The 23,336-nt window shown below is 41.5% G+C and overlaps 2 protein-coding genes across 3 annotated transcripts in view; one reads left to right on the top strand and one right to left on the bottom strand.

Annotated features, from left to right (window-relative positions):
- The window catches only part of c6.2 (complement component 6, duplicate 2), an 84,704-nt gene extending 72,865 nt beyond the window's left edge, over positions 1–11,839 (top strand). For both annotated transcript variants that reach the window (XM_072915341.1, XM_072915340.1), the window contains 2 exons: positions 8,176–8,420; positions 8,498–11,839. In XM_072915341.1, coding sequence (XP_072771442.1) covers positions 8,176–8,420; positions 8,498–8,676 — 424 coding nt within the window. In that variant the 3' untranslated portion in view covers positions 8,677–11,839. The remainder of the gene's footprint in view (positions 1–8,175; positions 8,421–8,497) is intronic.
- A 1,932-nt stretch (positions 11,840–13,771) lies between these two features.
- The window catches only part of c7b (complement component 7b), a 44,061-nt gene continuing 34,496 nt past the window's right edge, over positions 13,772–23,336 (bottom strand). The window contains exons 15-18 of the mRNA XM_061980801.2: positions 19,486–19,677; positions 16,055–16,151; positions 15,799–15,974; positions 13,772–14,005 (exon numbers count right to left, since the gene is read on the bottom strand). Of these exons, the coding sequence (XP_061836785.2) occupies positions 13,836–14,005; positions 15,799–15,974; positions 16,055–16,151; positions 19,486–19,677 (635 nt within the window). The 3' untranslated portion in view covers positions 13,772–13,835. The remainder of the gene's footprint in view (positions 14,006–15,798; positions 15,975–16,054; positions 16,152–19,485; positions 19,678–23,336) is intronic.

Here is a 23,336-nt window from a genome sequence, read left to right as displayed (position 1 = left end):
AGAACATTACTCACATATTGAGTAAAAAAAAATGTGTTTGCCAACCTTACAAAAGCACATGTTTCAAGTAAAAGTCACACATATACATATAATTAAGTGGTATTCTTGGATATATTGCATGTTTGGTTTATGAGTCATGCTTGAAACAATTTTTTACCTTTTTGACACAGATTTATCCCAGATTTTTTTCTTTTCTGCACCTTATCTACGATTAAGCCCAAAATTGTTCATATTCAGGCCAGTTTATTTTATTTGGTGAACAAGTATCTTCTGTCACAATCTAGTTCAGGAGGGGTCCAAACGTTTTCCAATGAGGGACGCACACAGAAATATCTAATTATGTTGGGCTGATATTTTTAATTTTCAAAGATACAAGTAATACACAATATATATTTAAAAAAAATAATACATGTAATATATGTCAACTTTGTGTTATTAGAATCAAAACTTCAAGTTTTTCTCTTTTTATCACGCATGTTTGGTTTTTGCTTAACATTTTTATGTTGTGTATTTTATTGTATTTTTTAAAGAAATAGTATTTTTAGTAAAATAGATAATAAATTAGATGCTGGAAATGATAGATGGTTTTGGACACACCTGGTGTTGTTACTGAAATTGAAATATAGTTAAATGGCTAATACTTGATTTGATATGATAAATAATGAAACATTTTAGGTGCAAAATATATATTTATTGTGAATTAATATTTTTAACATGTCTTACACATAAACTTTCCATGATTAAACACATTTTCAAAAATCACTAACTCAAAATAAAATATACCGCATATTCCCCATATCCATGGGCGTTACGTTCTGAATACGCCCAATTAGCAGATCAATGTGATAATCAAGAGTCCAAAAAATATATATGTTTATGTTTTAAGACTCAGGCAAACTTTATTGATCCACAAGGGAAATGAATCCACACAGTAGCTCAGTTACTGTTAGTTAGGGCAGTGGTTCTCAACCTTTTTTCAGTGATGTACCCCCTGTGAACATTTTTTTAATTCAAGTACCCCCTAATCAGAGCAAAGCATTTTTGGTTGAAAAAAAAAGAGATAAAGAAGTGAAATACAGCACTATGTCATCAGTTTCTGATTTATTAAATTGTATAAAAATATTGCTCATTTGTAGTGGTCTTTCTTGAACTATTTGGAAAAATATATATAAAAATAACTAAAAACTTGTTGAAAAATAAACAAGTGATTCAATTATAAATAAAGATTTCTACACATAGAAATAATCATCAACTTAAAGTGCCCTCTTTGGGGATTGTAATAGAGATCCATCTGGATTCATGAACTTAATTCTAAACATTTCTTCACAAAAAAAGAAATCTTTAACATCAATATTTATGGAACATGTCCACAAAAAAATCTAGCTGTCAACACTGAATATTGCATTGTTGCATTTCTTTTCACAGTTCTTTTTGACAGACATTTTAGTGACAAACCTGAGCTTGTGCTTCACTGAGTTTATGAACTTACATTCATATTTTGTTGAAGTATTATTCAATAAATATATTTATAAAGGATTTTTGAATTGTTGCTATTTTTAGAAGATTTAAAAAAAATCTCACGTACCCCTTAGCATACCTTCAAGTACCCCCAGGGGTACGTGTACCCCCATTTGAGAACCACTGAGTTAGGGTAAGGATGCAAATGATAATGCATACAAGTGCACAAAAAGAGGGCGAAAACAAAAGGTATAGACTAAAAATGTACCATAGTAGCAATATAAAATATAACATGTATGTAATATTTACATATTATATATATACAGTACATAATTTATATTATTATATTGTATTATATTTTTATATAATATATACAATATATAACAAATCCCAATTACCATGTACAATATTACTGTCATGATCCGTGGTCCGGATCATGTTTTTGTTATGTTCTGTTAGTTTTAGACTCCACAGTTCCTGTTTTTGTGTGCACCCTTGTTTGTTTTAGTTACCATGGCGACTTATGATTTTCACCTGCCTCTGGTGTTCGGGACACGCACCTGTTTCCAATCAAGAGACATAATTTAAGCCCACCTTTGCCAGTCAGTCGTCCTGCCGTCATTATCGGTTTCATGCCACAGTTTCATGTTGTGCTATGCCGTAGTTACGTTAGTTGTTTCATGCCACAGTAAGTCTTGCTTGTTCTATGTCCACAGTTCATGCTTAAGTGTTAGCGTCTATATTTCCTGCGTTAAGTTTTTTTTGTTCTTTAGCCTCTCGTGCGAACGGCACGCTTTCCTTTTGTTTTAGTTCCTGTCTTTTGTGATGTGTCGGATTAATTATTTAATAAATATGTTCCTACCTTCAAGTCCTGTCGGGAATAGTCCGTTTGCATCCTGGGAGAACAAACCTCGCAGTAAGCTGTGAAAACCTCGTCTTGACAATTACAGTATATGTAAGAGCTGCAGCAAAAAAAAAAAAATGGCAGCATAAATAGAGAGGAGATCCAGCAGAAAATATACATTATAAACAAAGAGAGGTAGCTAACATAGAAGCGGTCAGGTAATAGACAGATGTCATCTATTGCTGTATGGTGAGTGATTATACAGCTGTGGGAACGGAGCTGAAGGATCCCGTTAGAGTATGAGCTCCGCTGTCCCTCAATTGTCTGGTGGAGTGGGTGGGCAGGATTGTCCAAGATGGCGAGCAGTTTGTCCAGTGACCTCCTGTCCCTCACTGGCACAAACGCCTCCAACTGCATGGTGCCAATACCGGTAGTTTATTTTCGGATCACTTTGTCAATCCGGTTTAAGTCCCTTTTTGCTGGTGCTGCTCCCCCAACAAACCACTGCAAAGTACAGGGCACTGGCCACAACAGACTGAAAAAAGATCTCCAACAGCTTGCTGCACACACTTTGACAATAATTAAGCTTTATTTATGCTGCCCAAAAGCCTTTGCTAGTGTTGGTGTTTTCCTCCGATTTCAGATCAACATTTGCAACAAGTGACTGTAATAACCGGATTAGATTCAACTGACTTGTATGTACTGTGTTGTCCTGAAGTCAATTGTTAATATTCTTTACATAATTACGAGGGATGTCCGATATTATCGGCCGATAAATGCGTTAAAATGTAATATCGGAAATTATCGGTATCGGTTTTTTTTATCGGTATCGTTTTTTTTATTTTATTTTTTTTATTTTTTTTATTAAATCAACATAAAAAACACAAGATACACTTACAATTAGTGCACCAACCCAAAAAACCTCCCTCCCCAATTCACACTCATTCACACAAAAGGGTTGTTTCTTTCTGTTATTAATATTCTGGTTCCTACATTATATATCAATATATATCAATACAGTCTGCAAGGGATACAGTCCGTAAGCACACATGATTGTGCGTGCTGCTGGTCCACTAATAGTATTAACCTTTAACAGTTAATTTGACAAATTTTCATTAATTACTAGTTTCTATGTAACTGTTTTTATATTGTTTTACTTTCTTTTTTATTCAAGAAAAAGGTTTTTAATTTATTTATCTTATTTCATGATTTTTTTTAAAAAGTACCTTATCTTCACCATACCTGGTTGTCCAAATTAGGCATAATAATGTGTTAATTCCACGACTGCATATATCGGTTGATATCGGTATCGGTAATTAAAGAGTTGGACAATATCGGAATATCGTATATCGGCAAAAAGCCATTATCGGACATCCCTAATAATTACTTGATAATACTTTTGTATTTGTGACTGCAATGCTTTAATTTGGAGCTAAAGTTGTTTATATTTATTGTATGCTATAATCGGTAAACAGCAGTTAGATCAGGGGTCGGGAACCTTTTTGACTGAAAGAGCCATGAAAGCCAAATAATTTAAAATATATTTCCGTGAGAGCCATATCATATTTTTTTAACACTGAATACAACTAAATGCGTGCATTTTTAAGTAAGACCAATATTTTTAGAGTGTAATAAGTCTCTTATTCTTTTTAATAACATTGTTATTCTGAAGCTAACCAATAATAAATACAACACTTCTTAACAATAATGCGACTTCTTGAACAGGTGCGGTAGAAAACGGATGGATGGATTCAAATGCATGAGAATGTTTAATATTTTGAACGTTATTTTTAACATTGATTACCAGCGGAATTATTCATTACTTATCGTGTTAAGCAATGTCAGCTAAGATTTATCTGAGAGCCAGATGCAGCCAACAGAAGAGCCACATCTGGCTCTAGAGGTTTGGAGGTAGCGGGGGTGTATATTGTAGCGTCCCGGGAGAGTTAGTGCTGCAAAGGGTTCTGGGTATTTGTTCTGTTGTGTTTATGTTGTGTTACTGTGCGGATGTTCTCCCAAAATGTGATTGTCATTCTTGTTTGGTGTGGATTCACAGTGTGGCGTATATTTCTAACAGTGTTAAAGTTACTTATACGGCCACTCTCAGTGTAAACTGTATCGCTGTTGATGAAGTATGCTTGGCATTTGCGTGTGTGTGCGTACAGGAGCCGCTCATATCTTGTGACTGGGCGGGCACGATGTTAGAAGGGATGAAAAGCGGACGTGACGTCAGTTCGTAGAGGACGTTAAAAGCAGTGCCTGTAAGGCACGCCCCCAAGACTGTGGAAAACGAGATATAATGACTGATGAACACCTTTGTTCGATAATGAAGGTTGCCTCAGCTCAAAGCCTGAGCCCCGACATTAATGAACTGGCATCCAAGAAAAGATGGCAGGTATCTGGCTTGGGCACATCAGATTAGATCGGTGTGTTGCAAACTGAGCCGTTTAAAGTCCTGAATGGTTGGTTTATTCATTATTTTATTTTCAAATTTATTAGCTTGATATTTACCTCAGATGGTTGCAAATAGAAAAGAGGCATTCAATTTTCATTTAAATTGTATTTGATATGCCATTGATATTTTTTAATCATTATTATTATTATTTGAAACTCGATTTTGCATGTCACTATAAAGTTATGTAAGCCTTGCTTGTTCAATATTCAATGCAAAACTTGCTTGGGTCCCTATTAAAAGGTTCATTTGTTCAACCTTGGCCCGCGGCTTTGTTCAGTTGTAAATTTTGGCCCACTCTGTATTTGAGTTTGACACCCCTGTTCAAGAGCCATAGGTTCCCTACCCCTGAGTTAGATGATGTCACTTTCGCTAAATTACTTCCTGTTGGTTGACTTCCGGTATTCGTTCGAAAGCAAGTCATACATGTTGCGGTTTTCTGTAGCAATTTCTGTTGCCATCCTACACAAAGTGGCGAAGAAGCAATGCCGTAAGTTGTCTTTACACGTTAAAAAAGTGTAATAGTGCCGATATGTTGAATACAATTGTCGAATTAGATACAATGTGTCATTCAGGCAGACGGTAGTCTCCCTCTGCTGGACATTTTGGGACATAACAGTTACATTTTTATATGTCATTGTAGACAAATATGTACAGAGGCAATAAGAGTGTTTGTGTCTATGAAAAAATGTCAAAAGTAAATGGTCAAGCTTACAACGACGTTCTCTTCATTGATTACTGATCTTAACCACAATGACCTGGAATCTGTGTGGGCGGAAATCAAATTTAAAAACGCCAAGCCGGTACTAATAGGGACTGTTTACAGACCCCCTAATCAGAGTGATTTCTATGGGGCTCTGGAGGAGTGCTTGGCTGGGGCGGACATTGTGGAGAAAATTATAACTGGGGATCTGAACACAGATATTCAATGCAGAGATGCGCCTGTCTTCAGATCCTACAGCACGTTTTGTAATCTGCACGGTCTTTCCCAGCTAATAACACTACCTACAAGGGTGTGTGATTCCACCCGATCAACCATAGATCTCATTCTCACTTCAGACCGGCCTAAAATAAAAAATAGTGGGGTCATGATCTGTGGTGTTAGCGACCACTATCTAACCTTCTGCACCCGCAAAATAGCTAAACCCAAAGCCAATGGCCACATAACGGCCCAATCCAGATCCCTTAAAAAATACTCCAGTGATAATTTCAATTTAAAATGAGATGAGTGGTCGCTTTGGTGTAGAACACATTAAAGCCTTCTACAGAAAGCTAGGAGTATCCAACAATGATTTCAAATTAGAAATGGTCACAGCTGATGAGGTGTTTAAAAAATTGAGCGCGCTCCACCCAAACAAGGCCACCGGCCTTGACAATATCCCCTCCAGATTCCTCAGGGACTCTGCCTCCATCATTGCCCCGATCATCACGCACATAATAAACCTATCAATTACACAAGGCCAAGTACCAAAAGATTTTAAGATAGCAAGAGTAACTCCCCTCTTTAAAAAAGGAAGCAAATTGGAACCTGGCAACTACCGAGCTGTTTCTATTCTCAGTTCCATTTCGAAAGTAATGGAGAAAATAGTTTATGAACAGGTCGGTAGTTACCTTGCCACTAATAAACTCATGTACAAATTCCAATCCGGCTTCAGAACTAACCACTCCACTGACACGTGCCTTCTCTATCTGATCGACCACATCAAACATGAGGTGGACGCGGGCAAATACTGCGGCATGGTCATGCTGGATCTTCAGAAGGCCTTTGACACCGTTAACCACGCTATACTGTTGGATAAGCTCAGAGCAATCGGATTTAACAAAACCTCATCGAGCTGGATGCAATCTTACTTGGAGGGGAGGGAGCAGGTGGTAGAGGTGAACGGCATCGTGTGTGTCCCCCCCTCTCAGTGAGTTGTGGAGTCCCCCAAGGCAGTGTATTGGGGCCTTTACTGTTCCTAATATACATAAACGACTTGTCATCGGCATGCGACTGTGAATTGTTCTTGTTTGCGGATGACTTGGCCTTGCTGGTATCAGACAAGGACAAGTCACAGGCGGAGAAAATCCTCAGTGCTGAACTCTGTAGAACTTGCACCTGGCTCGCTGACAACAAGCTATCCATACACTTGGGTAAAACAGAATCCATCCTATTTGGGTCCCACATCAACCTTAAGAAAGTCAATGACTTCACTATAAAAGTGGGTGACATTGTTATCACCAGGAAAGATGAGGTCACCTACCTAGGTTCCATTCTAGAGGCTAATCTTTCCTGTGATAAAATGGCAACCAAGGTAATCAAAAAGGTCAACCAACGAACGAGATTTCTCCATAGAATCTCCTCTCTGGTCAACAAAAGCACCATGAGGATTCTGGCGGGAACTCTCGTTCAACCCTTTTTCGATTACGCATGCACCTCCTGGTACCCTAGCACCTCCAAAAACCTCAAATCTAAACTCCAAACATCCCAGAACAAGCTAGTCAGATTACTTCTAGACCTCCACTCCAGATCCCACCTCACTACTACCCACTTCTCCAAAGTGGGCTGGCTCAGGGTGGAGGACAGAGTAAAACAACTTGCACTGAGCCTGGTCTATAAAATCCGCTACACCTCCCTGATACCGAAGTACATGTCAAACTACTTCCTTAACGTAAATGACCGCCATAACCACAACACCAGGGGGAGCTCCACTAACCACGTTAAACCCAGATTCCGAACTAACAAAGGTCTTAACTCATTCTCTTTCTATGCCACATCAATGTGGAATGCGCTTCCAACAGGTATAAAAGAAAGGGCATCTCTATCCTCCTTCAAAACCGCAATAAAAGTTCACCTCCAGGCAACTTCAACCCTAAACTAACACCCTCCCCGGATTGTTAATAATCAAATGTAAACAATCAAATGCAGATACTTTTTCTTATGCCTTCTGATCTCTCTCTCTCTCTCTCTCTCTCTCTCTCTCTCTCTCTCTCTCTCTCTCTGCCCACTACTTGCTGTCCATATCCTACCAAGTCAGACCTACACTGTTCCAATATCCATTTCTCTGTTCTCAATTGTTGATGACTGATGATAACAACCAAACCTAACCGTCCCCCGGCCCCCTCCACACCCCGGATTGTAAATAATGTAAATAATTCAATGTGATTATCTTGTGTGATGACTGTATTATGATGATAGTATATATCTGATAGTATATATCTGTATCATGAATCAATTTAACTTATTCGGGTGTTACCATTTAGTGGTCAATTGTACGGAATATGTACTTCACTGTGCAACCTACTAATAAAAATCTCAATCAATCAATCAATCAATCAATCAATCAATCAATCAGACTCCGGTTTGGCTTGGTGTTGAGTTGGCGTTTCCACACGTCTCACGAGAACACTAAACGTACTGTATGTGTGTTTCTACAACCAGAACTGAACCGGAGAGTCTGTGCGTCCTGAACACCGACGTCAACGTCACCGTGCCGATGTCCCTCTGCTCCTTCCACGCCGGCCGTTGCCATGGCGATCCCCTCTTCTTCGTTAGCGACGGCGCTTGCGACGCAGTAGGTCAGGCTGAACTGGAGTGGGCCAGGTTCCGAGCCACGTGGGCCTTGAAGAGTTCCGTCCGGGAGCCGTGCGACCTCAACGTTTGTTACGAATGGGAGACCTGCTCGTGTAAGTGGGAAAACATCTCTTCTTTTTTTACTCAAAACCACTGAAACAAACACGTCTGCCCTGTGCCGTGTCCTCAGCGTCTACAAAATGTGAATGCAGAGCGGCTCGGGATTGTCCTCGAGTGACGGACCACATGTTCTGCCTCAAGCTGACGAGAGGCCAGATGACTCGCAGCATGAATCTTTGCTCCATGGTCGCCCTCAAGTGTGCAAACTACCAGTTTGAGATCCTCAATGAAGGAGCCTGTGCTGTATAATACATTGCTTGATGCCAGGGGCTCTGTGTGGCCCTACACTACTGGTGGCCCCGGTCTGTAATAATTAGTAGAGATGTCCGATAATATCGAACTGCCGATATTATCGGCCGATAAATGCTTTAAAATGTAATATCGGAAATTATCGGCATCGGTTTCAAAAAGTGAAATTTATGACTTTTTAAAACGCCGCTGTACGGAGTGGTATACGGGCGTAGAGAGAAGTACAGAGCGCCAATAAACCTTAAAGGCACTGCCTTTGCTTCCAATCACATAATATCTATGGATTTTCACACACACAAGTGAATGCAAGACATACTTGGTCAACAGCCATACAGGTCACACTGAGGGTGGCCATATAAACAACTTTAACACTGTGAAAAAAATATGCGCCACACTGTGAACCCACACCAAACAAGAATAACAAACACATTTTGGGAGAACATCCGCACCGTAACACAACATAAACACAACAGAACAAATACCCAGAACCCCGTGCAGCACGAACTCTTCCGGGACGCTCTCTCAGGGAGAGCATGTCCCAAATTCCAAGCTGCTGTTTTGAGGCATGTTAAAAAAAATTATGCACTTTGTGACTTCAATAATAAATATGGCAGTGCCATGTTGGCATTTTTTTCCATAACTTGAGTTGATTTATTTTGGAAAAGCTTGTTACATTGTTTAATGCATCCAGCGGGGCATCACAACAAAATTAGGCATAATAATGTGTTAATTCCACGACTGTATATATCAGTATCGGTTGATATCGGAATTGGTAATTAAGAGTTGGACAATATCGGAATATCGGATATCGGCAAAAAAAGCCATTATCGGACATCTCTAATAATTAGGGTTTGATACATCAAATTAAACCCTCCAAAGCAACAAAATGTCGCTAGTTATGGAAAATATTAACCGGGGTTGTATAAAGTCGAGTTCGGAGGCCATTTGTGGGCCCAGATAATTTGTTTACGGCATTTTTCGGACTATAAGACACATCCTTTTTTTCCCCCTCCAAACTCAACAGTGTGCCTTACAACCCGGTGCACCTAATAATAACTCTGGTTGTGCTTACCAACCTCGAAGCAATTTTATTTGGTTCATGGTGTAATGATGAGTGTGACCAGTAGATGGCAGTCACACATAATATATATGTGTAGACTGCAATATGACTCAAGTAAACAACACCAAAATTGTATATGTTCCATTGAAAATATAAAACATTACACACGGCGCTCAAAAATCTATCAAAATGTTTTAGTACGACTTTGGTAAGCTATGAAGCCGCACCGCTTGATGGATTGTACTGTGCTTCAACATACGAGTATTATTATGGTGTGTGTATAAGGTAAGACATATTATCCGGCGTTTTGTTTCGCGATATTATGCAAAAGCAACTTTTCTTACCTTCTGGTACCTGCTGATCTGTATTTGGGATCTGCATAAATCCTGAAAATTTGCTCGCGTCCGCCTTTGTAGTCCGTGCCGACACAGTAGTCGATAAGCTTCTTCTTTTTCTGTATTTTCTTATTATGGGACATTCATCCTCCGCTGTTGCCATTTCTAATATAAAGTAGTGTAAAGTTCTTACTTATATCTGTCAGTAAACTTGCCATGAAAGCACTAAAACATACCGGTGTAGTGAGTTCTATTATTCACCCAAGGAATTTTAGTTATTAGAGAGTTAAGTTCGGACGGTTTTACACGGAACACATTTCCGGCATTGTTGTTGCACTAGTGAGCCACGGATGAGGAGATGCTGCTCCGTTATTGATTTAAGTAAAGTCTGAATGTCATTAAAACAGTTAGCTCCATCTTTTGACACTTCTTCCACCCCTGTCCTTGCACGCTACACCGCTACAACAAAGATGACGGAGAAAAGACGCTGTCGAAGGTGAGCCACGTAAATAAGACCGTCCAGAAAACGGCGCATGCTGAAGAGACTGTCAGAAAGAGGCTTGAAGATGATCTGTAAAACATAATATATGCAACATTTTGACCAAAGAACCACCATTACATGTTATGTAGACCACAAGGAAGTGTTTTACATTTACAAAAAAAACAAAAAAATATGACCCCTTTAATGCGCCCTATAATCCGGTGCACCTTTTGTATGAAAATAGACCTGACTAAACCCGCTCATAGGCAGTGTGCCCTATGGTTCGAAAAATACGGTACTGTTATTAAAACAAAACATTAAAAGTATATCAAAAAAATTAAAAAAAACAAATGGAATGTAACTGTCAAGGGCTGGTGTTTGACTGGACCCCAGGATTTAGAGACGGCAGGCAAAGTGCAGGGAAGAGGCCTTTTTAATAGGGCCAGTGCAGGGAAAAAAGCACAATCAATGATGTGCAGCAGGGAAGTGCACAAGGGGCAGGCGGGCTCGGAAAGCATAAAGCACAAAAAGCAAAGTAAAACTAAAATAAACCCAGTCCCTGATTATAAAGCTTCCTTATTCTCAACCAAGGACAGGTGTGTCAAATCAACAGGACGTGGAAAACAAGGGAGGATGAAACACAAACAAACACAAAAGTCCAAAACTATCATGTGGAATCAAAAAGTTATTTTTTTATTTTTATTTTTTAAAGTGCATACTTTATGGGTTTGGAAAATGAGAACAGTTTGGACACCCCTGATATAAAGTATACATTTAAATGGACTTGCCCATTGTCAAAGTTTTCCCGATGGCCTAGTGCCATAGCGTGTTTAAGGCATTGTGGGCTTTATCTACTAAAGGGTTGCATGTATTAAAACACCTGCAAACTTAATAGTGCCCCCAAAGCTGATCCGCTGATGATTGCATTTTTTGGATGTGCAAAATACAGAGTGCAATCCATTTAGCGTGTCTGTCTTCATGTTTATGCAGAATATACTGTATAATGATTATTAGAATGCCCACAATACTAGGGAAGAGATGCAAATATAACCATTTAGCGCTTTTCAGTGTGATTTATTAAGACTGTTTTGCGTCCATATATTGCACGTACAGAAAAAATGTGCAAACTTGGGCAGTTGCACACAAATGGCTGCAAGAAAGGTGGGTACTGTGCTACAAAGACTCCAACTAATACAATTATTAGACATATCTTTATTTCAGTAATATCATGTTATACTTTTGTAACTGCAAAATGACTTAAGGGGCTGATTAAAACATTAAACAGAATTGCAGCTTTGCTTGCATTTTTTTTTTTTTTAATGGCGCTAGTTTTTTTTCATAGAGAAGGTATATTAATACATCTCTTATAGAAGATATATTCGACAAAATCCAAAACCAGTGAAGTTGGCACGTTGTAAATAAAAATAGAATACAATGATTTGCAAATCCTTTTCACTTATTTTCAATTGAATAGACTGCAAAGACAAGATATTTAATGTTCCAACTGAGAAACTTCATTTTTTTTGCCAAATAATCAATAAATTAGAATTGAATGGCAGCAACACATTGCAAAAAAAGTTGGCACAGAGGCATTTTTACCACTGTGTTACATGGCCTTTCCTTTTAACAACACTCAGTAAACGTTTGGGAACTGAGGAGACCAATTTTTAAAGCTTTTCAGGTGGAATTCTTCCCATTCTTGCTTGATGTACAGCTTAAGTAGTTCAACAGTCCGGGGTCTCCGTTGTGGTATTTTAGGCTTCATATTGCGCCACAAATTTCCAATAGGAGACAGGTCTGGACTACAGGAATGCCTGTCTAGTACCCACACTATTTTACTATGAAGCCACGCTGTTACCGTGCAGAATGTGGCTTGGCATTGTCTTGCCGAAATAAGCAGGGGCGTCCATGAAAAAAACGTTGCTCCAAAACCTGTATGTACCTTTCAGCATTAATGGTGCCTTCACAGATGTGTAAGTTACCCATGCCTTGGGCACTAATACACCCCCATACCATCACAGATGCTCGATTTTGAACTTTGCGCCTATAACAATCCGGATGGTTCTTTTCCTCTTTGGTCCAGAGGACACGACGCCCACTGTTTCCAAAAACTATTTGAAATGTGGACTCGTCAGACCACAGAACACTTTTCCACTTTGCGTCAGTCCATCTTAACCCAGCAAAGCCTGCGGCGTTTCTGGGTGTTGTTGATAAATGGTTTTGCATAGTAGAGTTTTAACTTGCACTTACAGATGTAGCGACAAATTGTAGTTACTAACAATGGTTTTCTGAAGTGTTCCTGAGCCCATGTGGTGATATCCTTTACACACCTATGTCGCTTTTTGATGCAGTACCGCCTGAGGGATTGAAGGTCAAGAGCATTTAATGTTGGTTTCCGGCCTTGCCGCTTACGTGCAGGGATTTCTCCAGATACTCTGAACCTTTTGATGATATTACAGACCGTAGATGGTGAACTCCCTAAATTCCTTGAAATAGCTGGCTGAGAAATGTTGTTCTTAAACTGTTCGACAATTTGCTCACGCGTTTGTTCACAAAGTGGTGACCCTCGCCCCGTCCTTGTTTGTGAATGGCTGAGCATTTCATGGAAGCTGCTTTTATACCCAATCATGGCACCATGATTAGCCTGTTCACCTGTGGGATGTTCCAAATAAGTGTTTGATGAGCATTCCCTCAACTTTCTCACTGTTTTTTGCCACTTGTGCCAGCTTTTTTGAAACATTTTGCAGGCATCAAATTCCAAATGAGCCAAAATTACGCAAAAAATATCAAAGTTCACCAGTTTGAACGGTAAGTATCTTGTCTTTGCAGTCTATTCAATTAAATATAAGTTGAAAAAGATTTGCAAATCATTGTATTCTGTTTTTATTTACCATTTACACAACGTGCCAACTTCACAGGTTTTGGGGTTTTGTATGACATGACTGCAAATTTTGGACGTGTTGACGAGACCGGGTGAGTGACTGGCATAAACACCAATAATTTTTCTTGGGCCAGTAAAACATTTTTTTATTACATAATCTTAGTAATTTTCATAAAAAATAGACAGGTTTTTTTTTTTATGTGTTCTGCTAAACCACTATTAGTAACATAAACGAATGGTGTTCTTGTGATATGTTTTGCTTTGAAAAATGTAACTAAGAAAGTTGCAAGTGGAATTGAATAACAAACTACTGGGCCAATAAAATTGACACACTCTCATTAGTTTGTGAAGGCGATCGTGTTATTGCGAATATTGTAAGAGAAATAAAAGCAGCCAGTTTTATTATGAACATGCATCGATGTCGATAACAGCGAGCTGCTCCCCAGCACACCTCCTGGTCCCCACTTGGCACTCGGTCATGGTTGTGGCGACGCCGCCGTCGCCAGAGTTCACACAAAGGGGGGCGGAGTCTCCTGGGCATCCTGGCGCATTCTGGCATACACAACGTCCAGCTAATCACAGAAAAGAAAACATATTAACGCTCAAAATAACCCATAATGCAGTGGGGAAAATAGTTCTTTTTTGATGTCCTGCTAATTTTGTAAGTTTAGTCGTACAAAAAAAAACATGAACATATTCGTAATATAACTCGATAGAAAGGATTTAACTGCGACACTTCATTTCTGTAGGTGCACCCGCAATACAATAATTGAATCAAAAATTCAGCTTTCAGATAATTTGTGTCACGGTCTCTTTGGGAGCGCGCCAGGCGCGTGTCAATCCGGCTGCAGCAAGCAGCTACAAGCAATCCCCAGCAATCAGCGCACCTGTCACTGATCAGAGGACTTGCCTTCATAAGCCTGCACAACCTGATATCCCGCGCCAGAACGTAGTCGTCTGTTCCTGTACAGTAAGCGTATATCTAGCCCGATGCACTCTTGCTCTCTCTGTGTGTTCTCCCCCGTCGTGTTGACTTGTCTCGTGTCTCCCTTGTCGTCCTCCCTGCCGCCTGCCTTCGTTCCCACGTACAAGCTGTGTGTCTCGTCTCCCCGCCTTCCCTCTGCTTCCCCAGCTGCCTCTTGGATCTCGACCTCCCGCCTGGACATGGACCTTTGACGCCTCTCTCCTCCCCTCGACATCACGTCTGCTCACGGACCTCCGAGCCAGCCTAGCCCCTCTTGGACTTTCGCCTCTCGTTCAACACTCCCGGTAACAGTTCATTTCCACACATAGTCGCACACCATACACCTCTTGGATTTAGTCACACTCCATTCTCTTGTTTATTAAGATTATTATTTATATATATATATAGTGTATATATATAAATAAATAGAGCTTATACTACGTCCCTCCTGTCTGTGCCGTCTCCTCCTCCTGTACACGCAAACATTTGTCAAAAAAGCTCTCGGACCGGGAGGCGAGGTACAGCACGGTGGAGAGGGAGTGCCTCGCCATCCGGTGGGCCGTCGGTGCCCTCCGGTATTACCTGCTGGGGCGCTCATTCAGCCTCTGCTCGGACCACAAGAGGGGAGGAGTATATTTACAGCTAGAATTCACCAAGTCAAGTATTTCATATATATATATATATATATATATATATATATATATGTATATATATAAATAAGAGAAATACTTGAATTTCAGTGTTCATTTATTTACACATATACACACACATAACACTCATCTACTCATTGTTGAGTTAAGGGTTGAATTGTCCATCCTTGTTCTATTCTCTGTCACTATTTTTCTAACCATGCTGAACACCCTCTCTGATGATGCATTCTGCTTCGTCTCCTTGTTGTGTGCGCAGTTGTGCACTGCACTCTCTAAAAGCCCTAGATGTTATTGTCACATATGCATGTACAGTAGATGGCAGTATTGTCCTGTTTAAGAGTGTCACAACATTGCTGTTTACGGCAAACAAACTGCTTTACGGTAGACGAAAACGTGACTGCTGTTGTTGTGTGTTGTTGCCGCACTGGGAGGACGTTAATGAAACTGCCTAACAATAAACCCACATAAGAAACCAAGAACTCTCCCTCGATCATTCTATAGTTATAACGTCATTGGGCAGGCACGCTGTTTATATTGTGGGAAAGCGGACGTGAAAATAGGCTGTCGACACGTAACTCAGGTCCGCCTGAATTTCGGGAGATTTTCGGGAGAAAATTTATCCCGAGAGGTTTTCGGGAGAAGCGCTAAATTTCGGGAGACGGTGGGTAATGTGTAGATTAGAGTGAGCTGAAATCAACCCGTTCGAGACCACTACCATCCTACCTGTCAAAAATGATCCCAGCAGACTTACCCTGACATTGTGTTCCGCGTGTGCAGTGATCACAGGAGGTCTTTTCTGGCCATGTACACTCGCTATCATTGACCAGTGTGAAGCTGCGACCCAAACACCGCAGAGCTCCTAACTGGCACACGCCAAGCACGCGAAGCTGGCTCGCGCTGATTCTGGCACACAACTCTAGTGAAGTTCTACAAGAAATATGGAGATTTTAGGTAAGGGTTTTTGATGAATTCAAGAAAAGAAAACATTCAGGGAAAGTTTGACTCACGGGCACTGAATTGGCATTTTACACACACATGTGTTTTTCCCTGCATTTTCCCACAGTTTACACTTCAGCTGCACAGGAGGAGTAGCAGCTATTGCACCTGTAGGGAAAGGACACTTTGTTTAGAGGTTAATAACTCGGCGACTTCAAGGGGAACTGCACTTTTTTGGAATTGTGCCTATACAAATGAAACCAATGGGAGCCATGACATCATTGCGTCTATTCAGACCATAAAACCCAACAAATAGCCATCCGAAAAGCACCAACAGTACTCCATTTACATTTCGTGACCTGACAATTAGACTTAGACAAACTTTAATGATCCACAAGGGAAATTGTTCCACACAGTAGCTCAGTTACAAAGGATGGAAAAGATAAGGATGGAAAGGATAATAATGCACACAAGGGCAGAAAAAGAGGGCGAAAACAAAAAGGTATAAAGTAGACTAACAATGTACCATATTAGCAATATAAAATATAACATATATGTAACATTTACATATTATATAAACACTATATAATATATACTGATGTATTATACGAGTCATACCAAAGACTATAAAAATGGGACCTATTGCCTTGGTGAAGATTGATGATCGCAAATTTTTAGGTCTTTTTTTAATGCCTGGCTGGCGATCGACTGACCCACCCTGCGCGGTCGACCGGTAGCCCGCGATCGACGAAATGGGCACCCCTGGCTTAGAGTTTTGGTGTGCCACCTCAAAATTTAAACTGGTCCCATCTGGCCATCCCTTTGAAAAAATTCTGCAGGAGCCACTGCATTTAAGCGGACTTTTGCTCGCATTTATTTTCTAGTTAGAATGCATTAACGGCAGCACGGTGGAAGAGGGGTTAGTGCGTCTGCCTCACAATACGAAGGTCCTGAGTAGTCGGGAGTTCAATCCCGGCCTCGGGATCTTTCTGTGTGGAGTTTGCATGTTCTCCCCGTGGCTGCGTGGGTTCCCTCCGGGTACTCCGGCTTCCTCCCACCTCCAAAGACATGCACCTGGGGATAGGTTTATTGGCAACACTAAATTGGCCCTAGTGTGTGAATGTGAGTGTGAATGTTGTCTGTCTATCTGTGTTGGCCCTGCGATGAGGTGGCCACTTGTCCAGGGTGTACCCCGCCTTCCGCCTGATTGTAGCTGAGATAGGCTCCAGCGCCCCTCGCGACCCCGAAGGGAATAAGCGGTAGAAAATGGATGTATGGATGGAGAATGCATTAACTTTTTAGGTACACCAATGGTGCAACTTTGGACACATCCTCAGTGATGTAACCTAGGATCACAGGGGGTTTCGGGTCTTTCAACAATCAGACCGGTTTCTGTCTTGCCTCTGGTGAGGGCGGTCACATTTTTTTCCGCTCCCTTCTTCTCCCTGCTTGCTCTCTTTGTTTTGTCTTGTGTACACTTTTTTGAACCCTCTTTCTTTGCTCTGTCCTCCAAATCTAAACATCAGACAAGGAATTGCTCCGATTTGACTCCCTTGAATGGCCTTGACACTGCAACAACAGGAGTAGGCTGTTCGGAAAACATCCCCCGAGGACAACTCAATGATGGACGCTTTTGACCTCCCTCCCTCCTCAACGACACATGGAGTCGAACTTTTGCTTGCATGCAGAACGGCCCCAGGCCTATGGACACTACATCAACACACCCAAGACAATGGGCATACACACACACACCCCCACCACCACCCCCCAGCTTGATTCCCCTTCGGGTGATGGACGGCTGGCAGCACTTTATAGCAGCAGTTGACCTCCAGGTCCCAACTTCCCCCACGCCCTCTGTTGCGAGTTGTCGTGATTATATGTAACATGTTTATGTGGGCATGGCATGGAGGTTTTTTCCCATTCCAGACTAGGCCCCCTTAGGAGCCCAGTCTAGATTGAATTTTTTTACTCATCTTCTTCCCCAGCGTTTTACCTTTTTCCCATCTTTTACGGGGCGCCTTTGGCAACCCATCAGCGTTCCTGTTCTGTAACCCTGTACACTGTTTGTTTGTCTAATCTTGAACGGGTTTGTGCTGAAAACATAGTTTCGTTGTACTTGTGCAATGACAATAAAGTCCTATCCTATCCTATCCAGACCCCCGGCTCCTAGGCTACCCAGCCAGGGTTGATCAGGCCCCAGCTTGTGTCCAGGTAGCGCTACTGCCCTAAATGCTACGCCTCTCCCCTCCTGATCCACAGCCACCTTGATGCCACTTCTGCTGCATCAGTGGCTAACTTGATGGCCCTTCCCTGGCTGGCCCCTGTAATGCCAAGCATTTTGTAGGCCCTGCAGAGACATTTGCCCACAATCCCTCAACGTCCCATTTCAATGGGTTGGCATATTGCTCGCCACCCATTGCTCCGACACTCCTCCACAAGCTGAGAGTACTTTGCGCTCTTCTTCTCATTGGCCTCCTCCATACGGTCCTACCCAAGGCACTGTGAGCTCCAAGAAGGTTACCTGCTTGGAGGTCACTGAGGTAATAGCAATATCTGGCCTTGGTGTTGTTTTGGCAATCATGTCAGTGAACTTCAACTGCTTGCCCAGATCAACTGACAGCTCCCAGTCGTGTGCTGTTGGCAACAGGCCAGAAGAGGTGTTCCGGGCAGCCGGTTTTGACTTCTCCCCAGCTCTGATGAAAGCGGTGCTCTTCACTGGGCGGAGGCTCTTGCTGTGACTGACTCCACTGCAGATGGAATCGGCTGTGGCTTTCAGGACCTAGTCATGTCGTTAGCGTCACCGGCCTTCACCCAGGGCTTTTGGACAACAGCTCAGGATGTGCTCCAAGGTTCCTCGCTGGTGTCTCCACCTTCCCCCAGGTGAAGAGGTTGGATGGACTTGGCAGACATCGTAGAACGCCTGGATCAAGAATTTTATCCGATGGGGTTCAGCTTTCCAGAGCTCGGTCCATGTGACCTTGCGCTCTGCTGCTTGTTCCCATCTCGTACAGGCGCCCTGTTGCCGTATTCCCGCCATCTGGCAGGCTCGCCTCTACTCAACTCCTGCTCCCAGTGACCTCCTCTCTTTCCCCTGCGCCTTAACATAGCGAAGTGTTCTTCTGCTACCAAAGCCAGCTCTACCCTGCGGCACTGTTCCCACCAACACCCTTTGCCGTAGCCTTGACTCTGTGACATCCACAGCCTCGGCAGCTCTCCTTAGGGTCACTGGACTCCCGATATTGTAGGAGCTCCCTGGACCGCATCACCATGAACTCCTCGTTCAGGCTGCTGATGGGGAGCTTCAGCTCATTATTTTAAAAAAGAAAAGCATATTTGTGCTTGTCTTACATAAGAGTTACATCACATTTTAATAGGGCCAACATTCCAAAAACATTCCAAAAAAAATGCAGTTCCCCTTTAGGTTTTTTGCACCACCAATAGCATTTGAACAACATACTGTAAAAGGTACAAGGATTAAAAGCATATTTATGATGAACTGCACCATTACTACAGCGAGCGGTGGATGGAGAAGGCGACCACTGGAGACTGGGACTACATATGATGTCCGACACGTCGCCTGTCATCGTCCATCCGGAGGGACAAGACAGAGACACTCGATCGCCAATCTGATAGGCCGCTTTAGTGGGCGTGGCGATCACTTCGCTGTTGAGCTGAGGAATGTTACAAATGGAACCTGCGAAAAGAAGTGCATGTCAACTACACAATGATTTGTACTGGTGCAGAGTGTATACCGTGCATATTTCTACTCCTGTTACCAACATTCCATTGCAATTGTCAGATTCCTGCTTTCTGTCTTATGGGTTCTGGCCCTTTAGATGGCCTACTTTTCAGCGGGGCAGAGAAACGAGACCCGAGCGATGGCATGCAGAGCTTCCTGTTCGACTGAACAAGAATAACAACAGAGTTTATAGCAAAAAAGCATTGATTTTAATTGGGGTCATTTTTGACCCCACTTGTGGAAGAGTGTAGGTATTAGTAGGTTGTAAATCCAAGGGTTAATGTTTGAATCTTCAACTATTGAAAAATGTGGTGGAAGGTCCGAATCTTAAACAGCAACAAAAGTGAATTTAGTACAAACGTTTTATTTACCTATAATCAATTGGTACAAAGTTGGATTGAATTGCCAATGCAAACAGACAACGTCCTCCGGAGACGTTGGATGAATCGATAATCATGCGAATCATACGTAGACTTGGTCTACTTGGCCATTTATGTGTGTCAAGGTCCCGTTGTTTTGGACCTGTTTATTCTGCAACCTCCTTGAATCCTGTAGCCCAGGGGTCGGCAACCCGCGGCTCCGGAGCCGCATGCGGCTCTTTGATCACTCTGATGCGGCTCAGCTGCATACTTGCCGACCCTCCCGAATTTCCCGGGAGACTTCCGAATTTCGGTGCCTCACGCAGAAAACTCCCGGGATTAATATTCTCTGATTTTCACCCTAACAATAATAATAAGGGCGTGCCATGATGGTACAGCATTTGGCACCTTCCACAATCTGTACAGACAACGTGTCAACCCAGCTTTTTGTTTTATGCATCATTTACTTGCACACGTAAGTGACAGCAAGGCATACACAACAGCCACACAGGTTACACTGACGGTGGCCATATAAAACAACTTTGACACTCTTACTAATAATGTGCCACACTTTGAACCAAAACCAAACAAGAATGACAAACACACTTCGGGAGAACATCTGCACCTTAACACAACATAAACACAACAGAACAAATACCCAGAATCCCATGCAGCCCTAACTCTTCCGGGCTACATTATACAATTATACACCCCTGCTACCACCAAACCCCCCCCCTGTGCGTCGGTTGAGGTGGGCAGGGTTTGGTAGCTGGGGTGTATAATGTAGCCCGGAAGAGTTAGAGCTGCATGGGATTCTGGGTATTTGTTCTGTTGTGTTTATGTTGTGTTACGGTGCAGATGTTCTCCCAAAATGTGTTTGTCATTCTTGTTTGGTGTGGGTTCACAGTGTGGCGCATTATTAGTAAGAGTGTTAAAGTTTTTTATACCGCCACCGTCAGTGTAACCTGTGTGGTTGTTGACCAAGTATGCCTTGCTGTCACTTACGTGTGCAAGCAAAAGCCCCATACAACGTGTGGCTGGGCCGGCACGCTGGTTATAATGGTCGCTAAATGCTGTACCATCACGGCACGTTCGAGAAAATAGTTGTCCTGAAATTCGTAGTCTGCCGGGAAATTCGGGAGGGTTGACAAGTATGATGCTGTCAAGCGACATTCAAATAAAACTCGCGGGGCGCACTAACATTCAATTTTCATATAAAGGTGTGGGCCGCGTGTCTGACACCATTGGTTGATACATAGCACAAAGCAAAAAAAAAACTTTGTATGCAGTGTTATTTCATTTTAAATTTCAAAAGATTTTTGTGGCTCCCATTGTCTTCTTTAATTTGTGAAACTGGTCAAAATGGCTCTTTGAGTGGTAAAGGCTGCCGACCCCTGCTTTAGCCATAAGAAACAATCAAAACATTTTGTAGATTGGTCAGGCCGACCATATATTCAACTCTAACCCACATATGCTCCTTCAATGGCACAGAATAGAAAAAAGAGAAACGAGCAGACATTCTTAATGCTTTTCGACCTCGCTCTCTTTTCGGACTTTGACAGACACAAAATATGGTACAAAGGTCAGAAATTCCACCACATAAACAGACAGCCCTCACATTCCTGTACTCCTCTTTATCTAGATCCTCACCAACAACAGCTTCGTCCCTAATTCCATCTTTAAAATTGGTGGAAAATGTATTTTGATTTACTTTGGCGAAATTATTGGTGTCGAACTATTCCTTTTTTATATCAGATTAATCATAGTTTGGAAATGTTGATAAATCATGTATAATCCCACCTAGTTACTTGCTTGCGTAAATTATATTACCTTTAAAAAAAACACCCCGATTTTTTTACACACATTTTCATAGTTTCATGTAGGGTTGTACGGTATACCGGTATTAGCATAGTACCGCGATACTAATGAATAATTTTTGGTACAGTACCGCCTTTAAAAAGTACCGGTCCACCATGGCCAGCCCAAACCCCCCCTTGTTGTCGTGTTGTGTCATTGCTGGTTTACGAGCAGAGGAGCATGTTCGGCAGCGCACAATCACGGAGTACTTACAAACGTACAAGCAGACACAGTGTGTCGACAGAAAAGGGAGAACGGACGCATTTTAGCTTAAAAACTAACGATAAAGGTGAAGTTATAACACTGAAACGCCCTCAAGAAGAGGTGCTTTAAGACTGCAGTGTTTTAGCTACGTCTAAATCACTAATCCTCGCCTCCATGGCGACAAACAAAGTAAGTTTCTTACAAGTATCATCCCTGCAGGACGAGGAATAGCTAAACATGCTTCACTACACACCGTAGCTCACCGGTGTCAAAATGTAAACAAATGCCATGAGTGGATCTACACCTGACAGCCACTGTAATGATACCAAGTACAGGAGTGTATCTAGTCGATACTACTATGATTACATCAATATTTTTTGGCATCACAACATTTTTTTAGTTTTTAAAAAATGTATATTATGTTTTTAAACTCAGGAAATATGTCCCTGGACACATGAGGACTTTGAATATGACCAATGTATGATCCTGTAATGACATAATAATGACAAGTTGTCTTGTATGTTCACTATCTTATTTAAAGACAAACTTGCAATAAGAAACATAAGTTTAATGTACCGTAAAAAATGTTGATAAAATAAAGCCAATAATGCAATTTTTGTGGTCCCCTTTATTTAGAAAAGTATCAAAGTACCAAAAAGTATCGAAATACATTTTTGGTACCGCTACCGGTACCACAATATTGTATTAATTTTCTTTATCTCAAGTCAAGTCAGAGTGTATTTGGAAGCTAAAACTTCCAGCAAAGACACCAAGTCAACATTTTATATTGTATTGTGGTTGTTTTCCTCCGTGTGTGTGCAAATAAATAAATACAAGTCTTGTAACTCATCCTTGCACTGGCGTTTGCATAGACCTGATCACTGACAGGTCATGGTTAAGATAAAGGAGTATCTGAATGATACTGCAATATTAGCTGAATTTAATGTCAACACGTGGACTATGGGGTGTTTTGTTTTCCCGGAATGGAAAGGAAAGTTGGAGCGGGCAAGGCGTGAAGGTAAGGACATATTTTATTATTACTATAAAAAAGGAACAAAAGGCGCGCACAAGGCGGAAGTACAAAAACTTGGCTAATGAAACAAAAACTTGCACAAAGGCAGAAACTATGAACATGAAGCTAAACTCGTTAACTGTGACATGAAAAAACAAAACTTACGTGGCATGGCAAGAAGC

Source organism: Nerophis lumbriciformis, linkage group LG20, assembly GCF_033978685.3.
Source record: "Nerophis lumbriciformis linkage group LG20, RoL_Nlum_v2.1, whole genome shotgun sequence".
In the NCBI taxonomy this organism is placed as follows: domain Eukaryota; kingdom Metazoa; phylum Chordata; class Actinopteri; order Syngnathiformes; family Syngnathidae; genus Nerophis; species Nerophis lumbriciformis.
This window is presented reverse-complemented; position numbering and strand designations above follow the sequence as displayed.